At 49.7% G+C, this 20,713-nt stretch overlaps 1 protein-coding gene across 3 annotated transcripts; it reads left to right on the top strand.

The window, feature by feature from the left end:
* Nucleotides 1–359: 359 nt before the first annotated feature.
* Nucleotides 360–20,334, top strand: hace1 (HECT domain and ankyrin repeat containing E3 ubiquitin protein ligase 1; the record flags this gene model as incomplete). Of its 3 annotated transcripts, none has more annotated exons than XM_084442392.1 (24): nucleotides 360–450; nucleotides 943–997; nucleotides 1,094–1,183; nucleotides 1,374–1,478; nucleotides 1,655–1,730; nucleotides 1,934–2,065; nucleotides 2,812–2,894; nucleotides 4,884–4,980; nucleotides 5,084–5,185; nucleotides 6,349–6,455; nucleotides 6,740–6,893; nucleotides 7,980–8,302; nucleotides 12,528–12,596; nucleotides 12,881–12,968; nucleotides 13,827–13,938; nucleotides 14,558–14,655; nucleotides 14,797–14,884; nucleotides 15,100–15,249; nucleotides 16,183–16,379; nucleotides 16,673–16,804; nucleotides 17,814–17,912; nucleotides 18,290–18,360; nucleotides 18,470–18,583; nucleotides 20,220–20,334. In XM_084442392.1, 24 exons carry the CDS (start codon nucleotides 360–362, stop codon nucleotides 20,320–20,322), a joined length of 2,736 nt encoding a protein of 911 aa, XP_084298518.1. In that variant the 3' UTR covers nucleotides 20,323–20,334. The 3 variants fall into 3 exon arrangements, with proteins under 3 accessions (XP_084298518.1, XP_084298517.1, XP_084298516.1); XM_084442391.1 differs by having other exon boundaries at nucleotides 6,740–6,920; XM_084442390.1 differs by having other exon boundaries at nucleotides 6,740–6,933; nucleotides 7,963–8,302.
* Between the last annotated feature and the right edge of the window lie 379 nt (nucleotides 20,335–20,713).

Raw genomic sequence — 20,713 nt, 5'->3', positions numbered from 1 at the left:
GGGGTTGAGTCCATCATACAGAGCAAAGTTGAATTGTGTGTTGGTCAGTGGTGCCCCCTAGAGGCCATTAACACGACTTGCCCTTTAGTGCTACGAGCTACGCCACTACTCTAACACAACTACAGTGCCCATGATACCACACTGTCTCTGGACGTCATGAAAACAGGAAGAATGCGACAACCAGCCCATACGATACGAGAATGAATCAGAGGTAGGTGTATTTGACTGTTCACTGTTCGATTATTACCTCTCTCGGCAGCTCGATGGATGACACCGCTAAACGAGGCATAGACATAGAGGACAAATAAAGTTGCGGTCGAGGCTGGAATCCTCGTTTCTTCCCGGTTGATCGTACACCTATGATGGAACGGGCGATGGAGCAGCTAAACGTACAACTGAACAGGCTAACGCGCTCCCTGCGTCGGGCCAGGACCGTGGAACTCCCGGAAGGTAGGATCGGATCAAAGGACACAGTTATGATCGCCCGAGAATAACCCAGATCGCAGTCAGCATTTACGGTGTTCATTTTACTAGTTATAAACTGAATGGCTGATTCACTGTAGGCTATAGTGTACAGACCATGTGTAGACGCTTATCTAGTCAATAAAAAGGCGGACACCACTGTCATAAATACAGGAAGGGAGAGGGAGATAAGAGAGAGAGAGAGGGGGAGGGAAGAGAGCTACTATGAAATGCATAGCCAAGCTAGTGAATTAACCAGCTGAATGGAAATAATGGATGTCACCGCACGCACGGCCAGCTCTGTCCAACATGGTTGGAATGGAATGTTCATCCTGTTTTTGTTTTGAAAGGGTGGGGTTGTGCGCAATAGGCTGAATTCTGACAGTGACAGTTGGTAATGAAAGTACTTTCAAGCAGTCACCGCTAGTCTTTCCAGTCGTGTGGGCACTGAACGTTTCTCTCTTGTCGCACCCATCGCAGACAATGAGACAGCTGTGTACACACTCATGCCCATGGTGATGGCTGACCAGCACAGGTAGGCGACGAGGTCCACCCAACACCCTGTCAGTCCTAATTGTGGTCAACCTGCAGGCCTAGATTCACTCATTAAGCCTCACTCCCACCCCTGAAGGTCAGTGTCCGAGCTGCTGCTGAATTCCAAGTTCGACGTCAACTACGCTTTCGGCCGAGTGAAGAGAAGCCTGCTACACATCGCCGCCAAGTAAGATGGCCTCAGTTCCCGGTCGCTCCCTTCCGTGGTCATCTCTGTCCCATCTTAACTCTCGAGTGTCAGTTCTTGTTTCATACCGTAATGGAAGAGTGCCGGGGGGGTTGTTGATGTGTGTGTGTGTGTGTGTGTGTGTGTGTGTGTGTGTGTGTGTGTGTGTGTGTGTGTGTGTGCTGGCGCGCAGCTGTGGTTCAGTGGAGTGTCTGGTCCTGCTGCTGAAGAGAGGAGCGAATCCCAACTACCAGGACATCTCCGGCTGCACGCCGCTGCACCTCGCCGCCAGGAACGGGTACGGACCGCCGGCACGCCGCCACCCCCCCGGTAGAGGGGGGCGGAACTCACCTTAACGTGAAGATCTCCTCCCTCCGTGAGCCTAGTGACCGCGAGACTTGAAAGGGGCCTATTGAATGCCCCCCCCCCCCCCCCACACACACACCCTAATTCTCGGCTCCTCCCCTCCCACAGACAGAAGAAGTGCATGGGCCGACTGCTGGAATACAACGCAGATGTGAACATCTGCAACAACGAGGGTCTGACCGCGGTGAGTGTGACCGGCTGCGCTTTGCGTCCGGGCGGACGAGGTCAGACTGTCTGGGACTGCGGTCAGAAGAGAGGTTGTACCGAGCTCCGCCACACTGGAGTTGACGTGCGTGTGGCGTAGACCGGCCACCCCCCTGTGGTGTGGACTGACCAGCACCTGTGGTAAATAAAAACAAAAACTGACCGCCCCATTCCCCTCTGTAGATCCACTGGCTGGCGGTGAACGGACGGACAGAGCTGCTCCACGACCTGGTCCAGCATGTGACCAACGTGGACGTGGAGGACGCCATGGGTCAGACGGCGCTGCACGTGGCCTGTCAGAACGGCCACAAGACCGTGAGTTTGCTTGACCGCTCATGCAGAAACACACACACACACACCAACGACACGCTAGCTAGGTCGAATGTGCCCATCAGCTGGGGCCACCATCGTGGACATCATCATTGTAGTGGGCAGTAGAGGTGTGAATGATTTAAAAGTGATGTTGTGCGTTTTTGGCGCCCCCTACACATCTCCTCTTTGGCCAGTGTAGTACACAGCAGGACTGCAGAGCTGCGTTCCGAGCATACTTCTACTTTTTACTACCAGTACGTACTACAGCTGCCCCTACAAAGTACGTACTTTGTACTCGGTATAGATCCAATTAGGACATACTACCTTGTTATTACATTGCGGCCTTGAAATTTGACCGCATCCGTCGCTGTCCATGAAGCGACATTAGTCCACAGCGGGGATTCATCAAAATGCCTCCGGCGCGACTCGCACATGTGACGTAATTTCTGTTGAGCACAGGATTGTGGGTCGGAATAGCCAGAAAAGCCTGCTTGCTTGAATACTGCAAAATCTGACCGGATGTAGTAAGACATCCTGGTATTTTTGCCATACTGCATGTGGCATACTATCTATTGGGACATACTACATCAATTTCTGGCATACTGTACTACAATAGATATGGGAGTGTGTGCTACAGTAGCCATGGAAGTGTGTGGTACAGTAGCCATGGAAGTGTGTGCGTTACAGTAGCCATGGAAGTGTGTGGTACAGTAGCCATGGAAGTGTGTGTGTGTGTGTTCTTCCCTCAGACGGTGCTGTGTCTCCTGGACAGTGGAGCTGACATCAACAGGCCCAACGTCTCGGGCGCCACGCCCCTCTACTTTGCCTGCAGGTACGGCCGCGCCAGAACCACGACCTCACGGACGGCCGCTCCTGCTTCCTCGTACCGTAGTCTCATCCATCTCACTGTTGTTGTGCTACTGTACACAGCTCTGTACGGGAGGGACGCACTGTGGTTGTTGACTGGACAGGGTGTGTCTCTTTCATCCAAAACTTCTGATTAACTGTAATATATTCAGCATTTTGTCGGATATCTGAGGAGGTGTGATGAACCTGCACCAGAATAGGGGGGGACAACGGGAGTTTTTTCTCCTCCCACTTTCAGGTATTATGGATTATTATTTTTTGGGGGGCGAGAACATCTACCCGGGTATTATGGTAATACAACGTTGGCAATAACGTCTATCGCTCATTGGTTGCGCAAAACCAAGTAATGTTGTGAGCCACTAGGTAATGTTTTTTGAGTTTACTTTTAGAAGTGTTGTTAGCTCGTTTGCTAACTTACCTTAATAATCCTACAGTAATGTTGTCTGGCAATGCCTGCCCATAAAATCTTGCAAGCTAGCTAGGATAGCAGCAGACAGGCTAATCCAGCACAAATTGGTGCATAAAAAATTACCAGAATGCAGGAAATGAAGTGTTTGATGCACCCAGACCCGCCCACTAATTTGGAGTTTACCTTCCTATCCCCCCCCACGACATGGTATAATAAGAGAGAGAGCTTTCATTAGTTCAGAACACAAAGGTGGAGAAGGCTAGTCTGCCTTTGTACGCTGTTTTCAATACGACACACTGATGAGATGAGCTTGAGAGTGAGGCTTTTCACACTGCCTATTCTTAGCCTAGGGCTATCCTTAGCTATAACTTAGCCCATTTTCACACACACACACACACACACGCACGCACGCACGCGCGCGCACGCACACACACACACACACACACACACACACACACACACACACACACACACACACACACACACACACACACACACACACACACACACACACACACACACACACACACACACACACACACTGTTAACCCAGGGTTAAACTAAACCCAGGGCTACTGTATTCAAACTGCAGTTCTACTAGCCCTGGGTTGAATGTCCATTGGAACACGCAACTAATGTTTACATTCAAATGACGTGTGACTACTCATTAAGAGTAGGGAGTAATGTTAAAATGTTGCCATCTAGTTTGTTCTGAACTGATTTTTCCGACCACTTTTACGGACATATTGTCATTTAGTTAACTATGATGTTGCCATTAGTAGTGTAGTTACAAGGAGTTTGGTTGCCTAGCGCCTACTGTAATGACGTGACGAAGAAGTCATGTGATTGGACAACAAAAACGTGATGCAAAGTCCATTGTTTACTTTAGCCTCGTTTCACACTGGCACCTTTTAGCCCCAGGTTTAGTGGATTTTCAGGGGATAACCCTGCAAATTCAGGGCTAAACCTGCTCTGGAGCAGGGCAAACAAGCCCTAGGCTGAAGTCGGGGTTAGCCCACTTTAGAATGTGCCAGGATGGTGCCAGTGGGAAACCTTTCTTAGCCTGGGGCTAACAGCTCCCTTAGCCTGGGGCTAAGAAGGTTCTAAGAATGTGTTAGTACAGTGTGAAAAGCCCTAGTGACTCCCCTGTAATGATCAGTCTGTTATGATTATACACAGTGATGTGTTTGTCAGTTCACATAAGACAGAACCGCCCCCCCGATCCCCACCGAACAGCGCTGTGATCAGACTAATCGCCCTGCATCTGCTATGAAACACAGGCGGACATCTTTCTACTGTGTTGACTTGCCGACATCAACACGGTGTCGGTGAAACCAGCCTGTTCTCCACACTGATGTGTACAGTAGTTGACCGGTCGGTGGTCACTCAATAGGTCATCCAGGTCAAACCAACCAGACAGGGAGGGGAGTGTGTCCCTCCCGTCTTTAAGAGAGATAAAGTTGCCCAAACTACCGGTCAGTGGTCGGTAAACCTGTCCTGGACGGTGACGTGTTTTGATGGTTTTGTCCTTCGCGTCCCCCGCAGTCACGGACAAAGAGACACGGCGCAGATCCTCCTGTCCCGAGCGGCCAAATACCTCCCGGACAAGAACGGGGTGACCCCCCTCGACCTCTGTGTCCAGGTGAGCGTCTCAGAACCGGCTGCTCACACTCAGGTGTCCTCTCTCCACGCCGTTCCAAAGACACTTTCTCATACCGTGTGTGTGTGTGTGTGTGTGTGTTCAGGGTGGTTACGGGGAGACGTGTGAGATCCTGATCCAGCACCATGGTCGACTGTTCCAGACTCTCATCCAGATGACGCAGAATGATGACATCAGAGAGAATATGGTACGACCTTCTGAGTGATACGAGTAATGAATAGGCGAACAGTTGTTTGCTAGATGATCTGTATCATGTTTTGCATCATGCTGTTCTTACCGTGTGTGTGTGTGTGTGTGTGTGTGCGTGTGCGCGTGCGCTTGTGTGTGCGTGTATATTCCACCCTCCCCCACCCCCCAGCCCCTATTAGCCTATCAACCCCCCCCCCCCGGGCCAACAACTGATCACTTGACCACTCTGAGCACCTTGTCTATACAACACAGCAACTGACTCTCACTCGATCACTTGAACCAACTCCTGACAACACTTGAACAAATGAACACCTTGCTTATACAATACCCAATGGCTGCGTTAAGAAGCTGAGTGTTCAGTGAGCGAATGCTCACTCTGAGCGCTGAGCGTTTTTTCCCCCACTTAACGGTCTGCTCTAACAGCGCTGAGTTGCTAGGAGACGAGAACTTTAATCACCACATGTTGGTCCAAATGGCGAGAATGTAATGTTATTTATTTACCTTCACTTACACGTCAAAGTTCATCTTTGGATGCATTTATTTTGCCATCCGACAGATGTACCAGCATCCTTTCGGCATCCATCTTTATTTTATTTTTTTGTTCAGTGATGATGATTATGACGGGGTGTTTGGCTCAAACAGATCCTAGTTCAAAACTGCTCACTTGTGCTCTGAGCAGATCAGTCTGAGCGTAACTGAGCAGCCCGTTAAGTGAATTCTGATCACTGATCGCTGACTGAGCGCTCAGCTACTTAACGCACCCAATAACAACTGACTCTGCACAACTGTATACTTGAATGTTATTAATTGCACTGCCTACATCTCGATCACAGTCACAGTCATCCATGATTGGATGGGATAAGAAGATGAGGATGATACTGATAGATTGCTAGACTACGGATAGTAAATTGCCAGTTTGGGAACCTTTAATGTTTAGCTGTGTTCCTAGGATTGGAATGAGGAACTGATTAGCGTTGATTAGTGCTAAGGTAAGATAAGATAAGGACAAGCGATGACAAATAATTTCAATGTACCTGTACTGATTATACATGGCAAGAATTAACTTTCTATTGTATTCTATTCTATTTTGTGTTTGTGTGTGTGTGTGTGCGTGCGTGTGCGTGCGTGCATGTGTGTGTGTGCGCGTGTGTGCGCGCGCAGCTCAGGCAGGTTCTAGAGCACGTTTCTCAGCAGAGTGACGATCACTACCACAGGATCCTGACCAGTCTAGCGGAGGTGGCCACGACTAACGGACACAAACTGCTCAGGTAGATGCCCTCACAAACCACACGCGCTACATAGCGGGTACACTGTAGACATGACGATCACATGACATTTTAAATCCATTTAACACATGAATAATCTATTGATATTTTCCTTGTGCTAATAAAAAATGTTTTATTTTTTATGTATCAATACTGGACCACGTAATATCGATACAGTATCACGTAAAAAAATATTGCAATGTATTGCTGTATTGATTTTACTGCACAACCTGAGTCATTTCTAATGCGAGAGGTTGTTACAATGCCCCCCCCCCCCCCCACCTTAGTCTGTCCAGCAGCTACGAGGCCCAGATGAAGAGCCTTCTGAGGATCGTCCGGATCTTCTGCCACGTCTACCGCCTGGGCCCCTCCACCACCCCCAGCAACGGGAACGACATGGGCTACAACGGCAACAAGACGGCACGCAGTCAGGTCTTCAAGGTCAGCCAGGGGGACTGGGAGAGAGGGGTCTATAGAGACAGTACTGGTCAACCAGGGGGACAGGGAGGGAGGGGTCTATAGAGACAGTACTGGTAACCCAGGGGACAGGGAGGGAGGGGTCTATAGAGACAGTACTGGTCAACCAGGGGACAGGGAGGGAGGGTGTCTAGTAGAGACAGTACTGGTCAACCAGGGGACAGGGAGGGAGGGTGTCTATTAGAGACAGTACTGGGGCCTCATTTATAAAACTGCGTGAAATCCATACTAAAAGTGTGCGTGAGCACAAAATCCGAAAAAAACCTGATTTATAAAACCGTGCGCACACACGCACCCAATTTCCCCTTTACAGTATGTCCACCTTGAAATGTGTGCACGTTGATCAGCCTCGTATCCCGCCCTCTCCACGCCGATAACTACCTGTAAATGGTCGTCATATTATGGGAGCTCTATAATGCTGGAGAGTTAATGTTGATTGTTTTACACAAGGTCGGTATGAATTTCAAAGCGTTTCTCGGGTTTCATCCTTCGGCCGTGGGAGTCGCAGTTTGGCATTTCTCCAGAAACGTGCGCAGGCGTGGGTCGGAGCCGCCGTACGGGTGTGCACGTTCTCCAGTCAAGCTTATTTTTTATAGATCGCAACTTTGGCACGAAAAATGGCGTACGCATCTTTCAGGGCCTGTTTTGTGCGAACGTAACCTTTATAAATGAGGCCCCTCGTCTGCTGGGGGACAGGGAGGAAGGGGGGGGGGGGGGGATAGTTGTACCAGTACTGGACCCCGGAAGTAAGAGGAAGCTGTGAGTCAGGCCGCAGTTCATTACTCTAGCCAGGAGAGGGCAGTGAGAGACTACTTTCTGGTGCCTAGTTGATTACTTCTGTCTGATCCATGAGTCCCCCTCACCCCCCACCCCTCTCTGTGTCTCTCTCCATCTGTCTTTTAGTTTCTGTTTCGCTTGCTTTCTTTCTGTCAATCTGTCTTCCTCTCTCTCTCCCCCATCGATCTGGCTTTCCTGGTGCCCCCCGTCTTCCTCCCCCCTCTCCCCTCCTCTCCCCCTCCTCCTCCTCCTAACCCCTCTCTCGCTCTCCAGCCTCTGGAGCTGCTGTGGCACTCCCTGGAGGAGTGGCTGGTCCTGATCTCGGCCGAGCTGGACAAGAGCCACCGGGACCCGTCCTCGTCCTCCTCCGCCGGCAGCGAGATCGCCTCCCTCCTCCTCAAGCAGCAGCGCGAGGTCGACCCCGAAGCCGCCGCCGCCACCGTCTCCGCGGCGCTGTCCCCGACCTCTCCGGACGGCGCCCAGGACGCCCCCGAGACGTACGCCGACGGAGAGGACGTCATCTCCATGACGGCCAGCCGGCTGAGCGCCGTGATCCAGGGCTTCTACATGTGCTGCTCCTGTCAGATGCCGCAAGGGTGAGAGAGCTGGTACCGTCCGACCTTTGACCCCTTAAAACCTCCTAATGAGAGAGAGAATTGGCGGACTCTCTGACCTCTTAACGTGCCGGAGGATCGCTGAGTACGGAAACCAACGAAGGGGATGCCGTCGTGTACGTGGGTTGACTGGCCCGCAGTCACATGACTTCACGCCACGGTGTTTGTGACAGGCTCTTTGTTCCTGTTTCTTAGTCGCGCATAGCCAGACCTATCTCCACACTACTACATAGCCAGACATATCTACCTCCACACTACTACATAGCCAGACCTATCTACCTCCACACTACTACATAGCCAGACATATCTACCTCCACACTACTACATAGCCAGACCTATCTACCTCCACACTACTACATAGCCAGACCTATCTACCTCAACACTACTACATAGCCAGACCTATCTACCTCCACACTACTACACAGCCAGACCTATCTACCTCCACACTACTACACAGCCAGACCTATCTACCTCCACACTACTACATAGCCAGACCTATCTACCTCCACACTACTACATAGCCAGACCTATCTACCTCCACACTACTACACAGCCAGACCTATCTACCTCCACACTACTACATAGCCAGACCTATCTACCTCCACACTACTACATAGCCAGACCTATCTCCACACTTCTACACAGCCAGACCTATCTCCACACTACTACATAGCCACACTTATCTATCTCCACACTACTACATAGCCAGACTTATCTATCTCCACACTTCTATATAACCAGACCTCTTTCCACACTTGGTTTCACTAAGGTGAAAGTGGTCTCTGGTAAGGGAAGATCTCCATGGAGAAACGCCACGCTGGTCAGAATAGAAAAAAGATTGTTGAAAAGCTGAACGCAGGTGGCGAAAAACAAATCTCCATGTTCATTATGACATCTATAAAGAGAGACTTCGCATTTATAATTTGGAGCTGAGAAATGCAAGGCAGACCTTCTTTTCTGACATCATCACCAAAAACATAACAATGCGCGTGCCTTGTTTGCCACTGTCGATAGGCTGACAAACCCTCCTGTGTCAGTAGCCTCTGAACTTCTTTCCACCAGGACCTGTAACGAATTTGCCTCATTCTTCACTGACACAATTCTGAAAATTAGACAAGCAGTTAGTGCCTCCATTCCAGGTACAGGACATGTGTCGTCACAGTGTCCACTTAAAATCAATACCATGACACAATTTCATCCGATCAACCATAAAACCCTGGGGGACACTATACAATATCTGAAATCCTCCACCTGTTGCCTTGATGTTCTACCTACAGACTTCTTCAAAAATGTATCTAACTGCATGGCCTCTGATTTATTACAAATTGTAAACACATCTCTTCTTTCAGGTGTGTTCCCACAAACCCTGAAAACTGCAGTCATCAAGCCACTTAAAAAAGAATAATCTAGACATCTCACAAATGAACAATTATAGGCCGATATCAAACCTTCCATTTCTAAGCAAAATAATTGAAAAGGTTGTTTTCCAATAACTGAATAACATCCTGGCACTAAGTAATGGCTTTGATGTCTTCCAGTCAGGATTTCGACCACACCACAGCACTGAGACTGCTCTAATTAAGGTATTTAATGACATCCATTTAAACACAGATAATGGCAAAATCTCAGTCTTAGTACTACTGGATCTCAGCGCTGCGTTCGACACGGTAGACCACAACATACTACTAGGCCGACTGGAAAATTGGCTGGGAATTTCTGGTACAGTGTTAGATTGGTTTGAATCCTACTTGAAGGACAGGGACTATTTTGTGTCTATAGGCAATTACAAATCTGAGCTGACAAAAATGACCTGTGGAGTTCCCCAAGGTTCCATCCTGGGGCCTATTCTGTTCAACATTTACATGCTCCCACTAACTCAAATTATGGAAAAAAACAAAAGATGTTACCATAGCTATGCAGACGACACACAAATTTATATCACCATATCACCAGGGGACTATAATACCATACAAGCGCTGAGTAAGTGCATTCAACAAATCAATGATTGGATGTGCCAGAACATTCTCCAACTAAACAAAAATAAAACTGAATTGTTTTTGGAGCCAAAGAAGAACGATTAAAAGTCAGTGCTCAACTTCAATCAGTAATGCTAAAAACCACAAACGAAGCCAGAAATCTTGGTGTAGTCATGGACTCAGACCAGAATTTCAACAGCCACATTAAGTCAATTACAAAGTCAGCCTACTATCACCTGAATAATATATCAAGGATCAAAGAATTTATGTCCCAGAAGGATTTGGAAAAACTTGTCCATGCATTTATCTTCAGTAGACTCAACTACTGTAACGGCGTGTTTACAGGTCTCTCGAAAAAATCGATCAGACAGCTGCAGCTGATTCAGAACGCTGCTGCTCGAGTCCTCACTAAGACTAAGAAAGTGGATCACATCACACCAGTCTAAGGTCTTTACACTGGCATCCTGTCTGCCAAAGAATTGACTTTAAAATACTGCTGTTGGTTTACAAAGCACTGAATGGTCTAGGGCCAAAATATATTTCTGATCTGCTCATACACTATGAACCATCCAGACCCCTCAGGTCGTCTGGCACAGGTCTGCTTTCTGTCCCCAGAGTTAAAACAAAACATGGAGAAGCAGCGTTCAGTTTTTATGCCCCACATACCTGGAACAAACTTCCAGAAAACTGCAGGTCTGCTGCAACTCTTGGTTCTTTTAAAACACTCTTGGTTTCTTTTTGCCACTGCTTTCTAAGAGGAGTTATGTTTATCTGTAAACTGCACTGTAACTTTTATTCCTGTATTCTTTTAGTCCTGCTTCTTGTTTTAAATGTCTATAATGTCTTGCATTTTGTTTGAATGTTTTTAATGTCTCATGTAAAGCACCTTGAATTACCCTGTGGCTGAAATGTGCTATATAAATAAACTTGCCTTGCCTTACGCTGTGCCAGCGTTGGAGAAAGGTCTGGCGGCACTCATTACCATTCGGGGATAGTAGGGAAAAAAATGCTGTATTTCTTTAAACCAATCACAATCGTCTTCGGCGGAGCGGTTGCTAGGTTGTTGTTGTTTCACGTATTCTGACAGACTGATTGGCCGGCCACATGAATCGGCGCCACTGTAATAGTAATAATAATAATAATTATAATAATAATAAATATAATAGTAATAATAATTGGCAGTAATAAACCAATGATGACAAGGCTTATCCCCAAAACTTCAATCCATTCGCTTTATTCACACAGCTGCAATATTGGTCAGTCTGACTCTACTGTTCACTATAAAAACACCACTTCATGAACCAAAATAGTCAAAATAACAGGCTGAATACACTATCGGGGTTACAAACTCATCATTACCAGACTGATTGTTTTTCACTGCCGTTGTTTTCGCGTTTGGAAATACATGGAAGTGAATGCAGCTGACGGCTAACTATGGCTCATTCACTTCCATGTATTTCCAAACACGAAAACTATGGCAGTGAAAAACAATCTGAGTCTGGTAATGAGTTTGTAACTCCGAGAGTGTATTCAGCCTGTTATTTTGACTATCATGGTTCTTAAAGTGGTGTTTTTATAGTGAACTTCTAACATTGGAGTCAACGGGCACTTCCACATTCATCCCACCAATTACGTCAGACTGACAAACATGGCAGCTGCGTGAATAAAGCGAATTGAATCAGACTACTGTTTTTGGGCGCGGTCAGAGAGTTCCTCTGCTGTCAGTCTGGTGCAGCTGAACGAGACTGGCACCCGACTGGCACTTCAAATGACAATCATGCCTCCCCACCGAGTGACAACTTCTGAGATACACATCTAATGTCTGTCTCTCTCTTTCTCTCTCTCCCCCTCTCCATCTCCGTGATTACATGTAATTACTGTAGATCATTAAACCCATCTTTAATTACCACTGAACAGAGGCACGGTTACCAGCATCCTGACGTTGGGTGTGTATCCCCCCCCCATCTCCCCCCCAGGCCTGTTTTCCATCAGCAGCCCTGATAACCTTGATTGTTCTCCTGTCATCAGAAACACTGTGTAAATAATTCACATCATTATGTTTCCAGAGATGCGGCGGATACAGTCGGGCGCGGCGCTAGATTTGCGATACGGTCTGTCATTGAATACGGCTCCCGTTGATCTCTCCACATGGCTGACTCTCTACCCCCCCCCCCCCCCCCAACCTCCCTCTGTCCATCTCCCCGTCTGTTTCTCCGTTGTCTCTCCTCCAGGATGACGTCTCCACGCTTCATCGAGTTTGTGTGCAAGCATGACGAGGTGCTCAAATGTTTTGTAACCAGGTGAGTCAATTATGGCTTCTCTGCCCATCATTCACCTCCGTACTCACTCCGCAATACCTAACTGAGCTGTCTACTCTCCCTCTTAACTCTCCCCCCTCTCTCTCTCTCTCTCTGTCTATCTCCCTCTCTCTCTCTTTCACTCTCTCTCCCTCTCTCTATCTATCTCTGTCTTTCTCTCTCTGTCTCTCTCTCGCTCTGTCTACCCCTCTCTCTCTCCCCCCCCCCTCTCTCTCTCTCTCTCTCTATCGCTCTCTCTCTGCCTCCCTCTCGTTCCCCCTCTCCAGGAATCCAAAGATCATCTTTAACCATTTCCACTTCCTGCTGGAGTGTCCAGAGCTCATGTCTCGGTTCATGCACATCATCAAAGGCCAGGTGAGGAGTCGTCGTGATCGGCAGGTCTCTCTGTCAGCTTCCTGGGTGTGTGTGGTCCAGTCGCAGGGCTCCGTGGCCCCCCAGAGTGGCCCCTATAGTGAGCAGCCATTCTGGGCTAGGGCTCTTTCTCAAGACCCCCCCTCCACCCAGCCCCCACTGTCTCGAAACGTCCACGGAGAGCGACTTTGAAAAGTCAGTGTTTCCCAAGCAGGGTCATTTAACAATGTTATTGCCACAGCGATAACCCTTGTCTTAAGTCTCCCGTGATATGGCTTCATAAAGTTTAAGTGCCGCCTGAAGTTGTGGAACATTTGCTCGACAGCTCCTCAGTATTCATATTTGAGTTGAGGCGCGTGGGCCTCGTTACTCCTGGATTACGGCCCACTTGGGAATAACCCTCCCGTTTTAATTACAGACTTTAACCTGGCCAATCTGATTTCATCTCCAGATCTCTCTCTCTCTCTCTCTCTCTCTCTCTCTCGGTGAGGCCCGCGTACCCGGGGGAAAACTCTCTCTCTCCATCTCTCTCTCCTCTTATCCTCCACTCTTAAGCTCTTCCTCTTTCGCTTAGAGAACAAAGGCATTCAAATATTATGCAAATAGACCCCAGTCTTCCTTCTGCAGTACACAGAAGTATTTCAACACTTTGTTGGCGTCGTTAGTTTTCCATTTTCCACACACCCGGAGTGGGAGAGCTCAGAGTGAAGTGAGAGGTAATGAGTTCTGGAAGTGTTTCCTGAGGTGTGTGTGTGTGTGTGTGTGTGTGTGTGTGTGTGTGTGTGTGTGTGTGTGTGCGTGTGCGTGCGCGCGCGTGTGTGCGCGTCTGTGTGTGCATGTGTGTGTGTGTTCCTCTCGCAGCCCTTCAAGGAACGTTGTGAGTGGTTCTATGAGCATCTGCTGGCAGGACAACCCGACTCTGACATGGTCCACCGGCCCGTCAACGAGAACGACATCCTACTCATCCACAGAGGTACAGGCCTACCGCCTCTATTACTAGAACCCTCAGAACCTTATCACCCACCTCTACTGTTCCAGAACCCTCAGAACCTTATCACCCACCTCTACTGACCCAGACCCCTCAGAACCTTATCACCCACCTCTACTGACCCAGAACCCTCAGAACCTAATCACCCATCTCTACTGACCCAGAACCCTCAGAACCTTATCACCCACCTCTACTGACCCAGAACCCTCAGAACCTAATCACCCATCTCTACTGACCCAGAACCCTCAGAACCTTATCACCCATCTCTACTGACCCAGAACCCTCAGAACCTTATCACCCATCTCTGCTGACCCAGAAACCTCAGAACCTTGTGACCCACCTCTACTGACCCAGAACCCACAGAACCATATCACCCACCTCTGCTGACCCAAAAACCTCAGAACCTTGTGACCCATCTCTACTGACCCAGAACCCTCAGAACCTTATCACCTACCTCTACTGACCCAGAATACTCAGAACCTTGTGACCCACCTCTACTGACCCAGAAACCTCAGAACATTATCTATTTGCATCGTTCTCCTGCGTTCTCTCGACCGTTTCTATGGTCTCTGTGTGTTGAGCAAACTCTCTCTGTCCTCACCAGACTCCATATTCAGGAGCAGCTGTGAGATGGTCTCCAGGTCCACCAACGAGAAGCTCAAACAGGGCATCGCCGTGCGTTTCCATGGCGAGGAGGGGATGGTGGGTGTTTACGAGACGCTCCGTCTCACACCGCAAATCTGCTCCCTCATTCATCTGTCTGTGAGGTGCGCTACGCTGATGTACGAGCGACGCCTTCCGATACCGAAACACGCGCTGACCTTTGACCCTGTTGTATCCCAGGGCCAGGGCGTGGTCCGGGAGTGGTTCGATATCCTGTCCAATGAGATTATCAACCCGGACTACGGTCTCTTCACTCAGTCAGCTGACGGTTTGTATTATAATGCCTTTTCAACCTGCGTTAGAATCCTATTTTAGAACCGATTAGAATCCTAGTTTAGTGTAGATTAGAATCCTCCTAGTTTAATATCGATTAGAATCCTCCTATTTTAGTATGGATTAGAATCTTCATAGTTTAGTATAGATTTGAAAGCTGATATGCTGAATGTTTGTAATTGTGTGTGTGTGTATGTGTGTGTATCACAGGTACCACATTTCAGCCGAACAGTAACTCATCGGTGAACCCTGACCATCTAAACTTCTTCTCGTTCGCGGGTCAAATCCTGGGGCTGGCACTCTACCACCGACAGCTGGTCAACATCTACTTCACCCGCTCTTTCTACAAACACATCCTGGGTATGTAGCACACACACACACACACACACACACACACACACACACACACACACACACACACACACACACACACACACACACACACACACACAGCCATTGTAGCAGTCAGAATAAGAAAGAGTTTATTGATGTCATTCGCCTTATTCACCTGGCAGCCATATTGGTCAGTCTGGGGTGCGGATGCGGAAGTGCCCGTTGACTTCAATGTTTAAAGTTTGCTGTAAAAACACCACTTCAAGAACCAAAATAGTCAAAATAACAGGCTGAATACACTATCGCGGTTACAAACTCATCATTACCAGATTCTGATTGTTTTTCACTGCCGTTGTTTTCGTGCTCCATACATGGAGGTGAATGAGCCATAGTTAGCCCTCAGCTGCATTCACTCCGATGTATTTCCAAACACGAAAACAACGGCAGTGAAAAACAATCAGAGTCTGGTAATGATGAGTTTGTAACCCTGATAGTGTATTCAGCCTGTTATTTTGACTATTTCGGTTCTTGAAGTGGTGTTTTACATTGAACTTTTCACATTGAAGTCAACGGGCACTTCCGCATCCGCACCCCTTATTACGTCAGACTGACCAATATGGCAGCTGAGGTGAATAAGGCGAACTAGCATCTAAATTGTGCATATTGATTTGTGTTTGTGTGTGTTTGTATGTGTGTGGGGGTGTGTTGGTGTGTTTGTGTATTTGTGTCTGCGTTTGTGCGTTTGTGTGTGTGTGGGGGTGAGGTGTTGGGGTGTGTGTGTGTATGTGTGTGTGTATTTTGGTGTGTTTGTGTGTGTATTGGTGTGTGTGTGTGTGTGTGTGTGTGTGTGTGTGTGTGTGTGTTGGTGCATGTGTTTGCGTGTGTGGGGGTGTGTGTTTGTGTGTGTGTGTGTGTGTGTGTGTATTTTGGTGTGTGTGTGTGTGTGTGTTGGTGTGTCAGGCATCCCAGTAAACTACCAGGATGTGTCCTCCATCGATCCTGAGTACGCCAAAAACCTGCAGTGGATCTTGGACAACGACATCAGCGACCTCGGCCTGGAGCTCACCTTCTCCGTGGAAACGGACGTGTTCGGCGCCATGGAAGAGGTGCCGCTCAAACCGGGCGGGACCAGCATCCTAGTCACCCAGGACAACAAGGTGAGCCAATCAGACGTTGGCGTTTTTATTCGCTCTGAACGCGGCATGACTGTTGGGAGTGCAGTACCACGACTAGCCAGCAGAGGGCAGTGTCTCGTAAGGGAGAAGCCTGTGAGGAGATGTTGGCCGGCAGCCCAAATAACCATGCTCTACTCTACAGTCCACCATAGGAATGTTCCTTTTGTGAATCTGTGTCTCTCTCTCTCTCTCTGTCCCCTCTCTCTCTCTCTCTCTCTCTCTCTCTCTCTATCCCCTCTCCCTCTCTCTCTCTCTCTCTCTCTCATCTGGCCTAGGCGGAGTATGTCCAGCTGGTTACAGAGCTGAGGATGACCCGGGCCATCCAGCCCCAGATTAACGCCTTTCTGCAGGGATTCCACACCTTCATCCCTCCCTCTCTCATCCAGCTCTTTGATGAATATGAATTGGTTAGTCTCCCCTCTCCTCTCTCTCTCTCTCCTCCTCCTCTCCCCCTCCTCCTCTCCTCCTCTTCTCCACCTCCTCTTCTCCTCCTCTTCTCCTCTCCTCCTCCTCTCCTACTCCTCTCCTCCTCCCCTCCTTCTCCTCCTCTCCTCCTCCTCTTCTCCTCCTTCTCCTCCTCTCCTCCTCCTCTCCTCCTCCTCATCCTCCTCTTCTCCTCCTCTCCTCCTCCCCTCCTCTTTTCCTCCTTCTCCTCCTCTCTTCCTCCTCTCCTACTCCTCTCTCCTCCCTCGTTCTCTTTGTATTCTCTCCCGGTCTCCTGACGGCTTGCCAGGCGGGGCTGTGATGCAGGGATTGATTAGCCACGTCTGGCCCAAGGGTGTCGCTGAGACGGCGCGGTCACCTTGAAGCCCCTCCCCTCCTCTCCGCGCCGCCCGCGCCATCGAATTGCACCGGGGCGTGTCGGCAAAATCCATGCACCCGTCCTGCCCCTGTCACCGCATCAATAAGGGCGCCGTGGCGATTATCCCTCTCCCGTGTCGTTACTGGACACGTATGTGCAGCTACACGCCTTGGATCACGCCGACGACGCGCTCTCTCACGGCGACAGGAAACGGAAGTTGCGCGCGCGCTCAGCTCTGTTCACAACATGACGACGGCGTTGAAAGCGGGTTTAGGAGAACGCCAAAATGTCTGTCGTGGCGGCGTGGAATTATTAGACGATGTGTGCTTTCTCTTCGTCAAAGTTACTGCCCTCGGCTGTGTCGCTTTTATGAAAATTATCATTCAAATGTGTTTTACGTTTGCTGTATTGACTCGTTAAGGTGCCTTTGTTTGCCACTGTAATTATTTTTTATTTTAATTATTTTTTTTTGGGGGGGGAGGGTGTTCTTTGTGGTGTGTGTGTGTGTGTGTGTGTGTATGCCTGTGCCTTTGCACCTGTGTGTGTGTGTGTGTGTGTGTGTGTGTGTGTGTGTGTGTGTGTGTGTGTGTGTGTGTGTGTACGTGTACGTGTAGGAGCTATTGCTGTCAGGGATGCCGGCGATTGACGTGCAGGACTGGAACAGGAACACAGAGTACACCAGTGGCTATGACCTTGAGGAACCAGTTATCCAGGTGGGGACACATTTCACTGTAACCCCCAACTCGGGGGTTTTACAGTAACACAACTCCAGAGAAGGGCACATTTTACTGTAACACCACCCTAGGAAATAACACTTTTCACTGTAACACCATCCCAGAGAAGGACACTTTTTACTGTAACACCACCCTAGGGAAGGACACTTTTTACTGTAACACCACCCTAGGGAATGGCCACCAGCTGCAACACCGTCATACTGATGAGGCCTTCTGGGTAGTCATTCCGTCACACTCAGCGATGCGCGGTTTCTGTGCAGCCTCTGGTGTGTGTGTGTGTGTGCGTGTGTGTGCGTGCGCGCAGCGTTCTCTCCCGGTTCAGTGGAGGTGTGTGTGTGTGTGTGTGTGTGTTGCAGTGGTTCTGGAAGGTGGTGGAGAGCCTGACCCAGGAGGAGCGGGTCCTTCTGCTGCAGTTCGTCACGGGAAGGTCAGTCAGTCAGTCCTGCACGTCCACAGGCCCCGTCAGCCGTGAGCGAGACGTGTCGGTCACTTACCCCCCCCCCCCCCCTCCTCCTCCCCCCCTCCTCCTCCCCCAGCTCCAGGGTCCCTCATGGTGGCTTCGCCTTCCTGACGGGGGGCAGCGGCCTCCAGAAGTTCACCATCGCTGCCGTGCCCTACACCTCCAACCTACTGCCTACCTCCAGCACCTGGTAGGACACACACACACACACACACACACACACACACTGTACTGTATACACATGCACGCACACACACACACATGCACACGCAAACACACACACATATACACACGCGCACACACGCAAACACACACACACTCTTTTATATCTATTAGTTTTCCAAGCATTGCTTGCATAATCTACATTGAGGTTGGCAGTTGGCAGTTCTCTCTCTCTCTCTCTCTCCCCCTGTCACTCACACATACTGTACGCACACACACGCACACACACTTTTAAATCTTTATTAGTTTTCCAAGAATTGCTCGCATCATCTACATTAACATTAGCATTTCCCTCTCTCTCTCTCTCTCTCTCTCTCTCTCCCCACATCACACACACACACACACACACACACACACACACACACACACACACACACACTCACACACGCTCTTATAGGTGAGATAACGACATGAAAAGGAGACAGGCGGACGTGCAGGAAGCACTAGGGGGCAGTGTGGTGCCTCGGGCCAGTCTGACCGCCGCTGCTATGTGGTTCTGAATGCTGTGTGGTTCTGACTGCTGTGTGGTTCTAGTTGCTGTGTGGTTCTGTCTGCTGTGTGGTTCTGGCTGCTGTGTGGTTCTGGCTGCTGTGTGGTTCTGTGCTGCTGTGTGGTTCTGACGCTCCTGTGTGGTTCTAGTTGCTGTGTGGTTCTGTCTGCTGTGTGGTTCTGACGCTGCTGTGTGGTTCTGTCTGCTGTGTGGTTCTAGTTGCTGTGTGGTTCTGACGCTGCTGTGTGGTTCTAGCTGCTGTGTGGTTCTGACGTTGCTGTGTGGTTCTGACTGATGTGTGGTTCTGACTGCTGTGTGGTTCTGTCTGCTGTGTGGTTCTGACTGCTGTGTGGTTCTGGCTGCTGTGTGGTTCTGGTTGCTGTGTGGTTCTGGCTGCTGTGTGGTTCTGTGCTGCTGTGTGGTTCTGACGCTCCTGTGTGGTTCTAGTTGCTGTGTGGTTCTGTCTGCTGTGTGGTTCTGACGCTGCTGTGTGGTTCTGTCTGCTGTGTGGTTCTAGTTGCTGTGTGGTTCTGACGCTGCTGTGTGGTTCTAGCTGCTGTGTGGTTCTGACGTTGCTGTGTGGTTCTGACTGCTGTGTGGTTCTAGCTGATGTGTGGTTCTGACTGCTGTGTGGTTCTGATGCTGCTGTGTGGTTCTGACTGCTGTGTGGTTCTGGCGCTGCTGTGTGGTTCTAGCTGCTGTGTGGTTCTGACTGCTGTGTGGTTCTGACTGCTGTGTGGTTCTGGCGCTGCTGTGTGGTTCTGACTGCTGTGTGGTTCTGACTGCTGTGTGGTTCTAGCTGCTGTGTGGTTCTAGCTGCTGATGTATGAGATGTGGGGGCAGGTGGGGAGTGTGTGGAGGCTCCTGCGTGTTAGAACGGCAGACAGGTCGTTGGTATCGCTGTAGGTCTCTCTCAGGGGAGACGCGGGGGAAAGCTCCTCTTCTTTCTTTCAGCACCTAGATATGAACCATAATAACGCGCCATCAATCGTGTTGTTGACTACAGTAAAAACCACATTGGTTTCTTTCTTTCTTTCTTTCTTTCTTTCTTTTTTTCTTTCTTTCTTTCTCTCTGTCTCTCTCTCTCTCTCTCTCTCTCTCTCTCTCTCTCCAGCATCAACATGCTGAAACTCCCAGAATACCCCAGCCAGGAAGTCCTCCGAGACCGGCTGCTGGTAGCGCTGCATTGTGGGAGCTACGGTTACACCATGGCGTGATGCCGACTTCACCTCCCCGCCGCCCCGTGCACTCCAGAGCAGGTGCGCACGCACGGACACCTCAGTACAGGGAACACAACATGCAACACTCCTCCCAAACCCCTCCCCCTCCGCCCCCCCCCCCCCCTCGGGGCGCCGACTCCACGCCTCGCTGCTCTTTAACTGCCAAAATGACGTTGCCATGGTCATCGCTACCCAACACGCCTCAGACGGTCTGGCGCGTCGCCAGATCTGTCCGACCGCTGTCAGCTGTGCTGAAAGAGTGTGTAGAAGCGTGTGTGTGTGTGTGTACATGTGTGCCTGCCTGCCCCAACGCCGTACCTCCCCCCAGGATGCATGCCGCCCGGGGACCCCCTCCATCGCGCCGTGGTCCGGTCTGTCAGTCTGTCAT

Source organism: Borostomias antarcticus (assembly GCF_949987555.1).
Source record: "Borostomias antarcticus genome assembly, chromosome: 8".
Taxonomy (NCBI): domain Eukaryota; kingdom Metazoa; phylum Chordata; class Actinopteri; order Stomiiformes; family Stomiidae; genus Borostomias; species Borostomias antarcticus.
The sequence above is the reverse complement of the archived record's forward strand: the minus strand, read 5'-3'. Positions and strand labels throughout refer to the sequence as shown.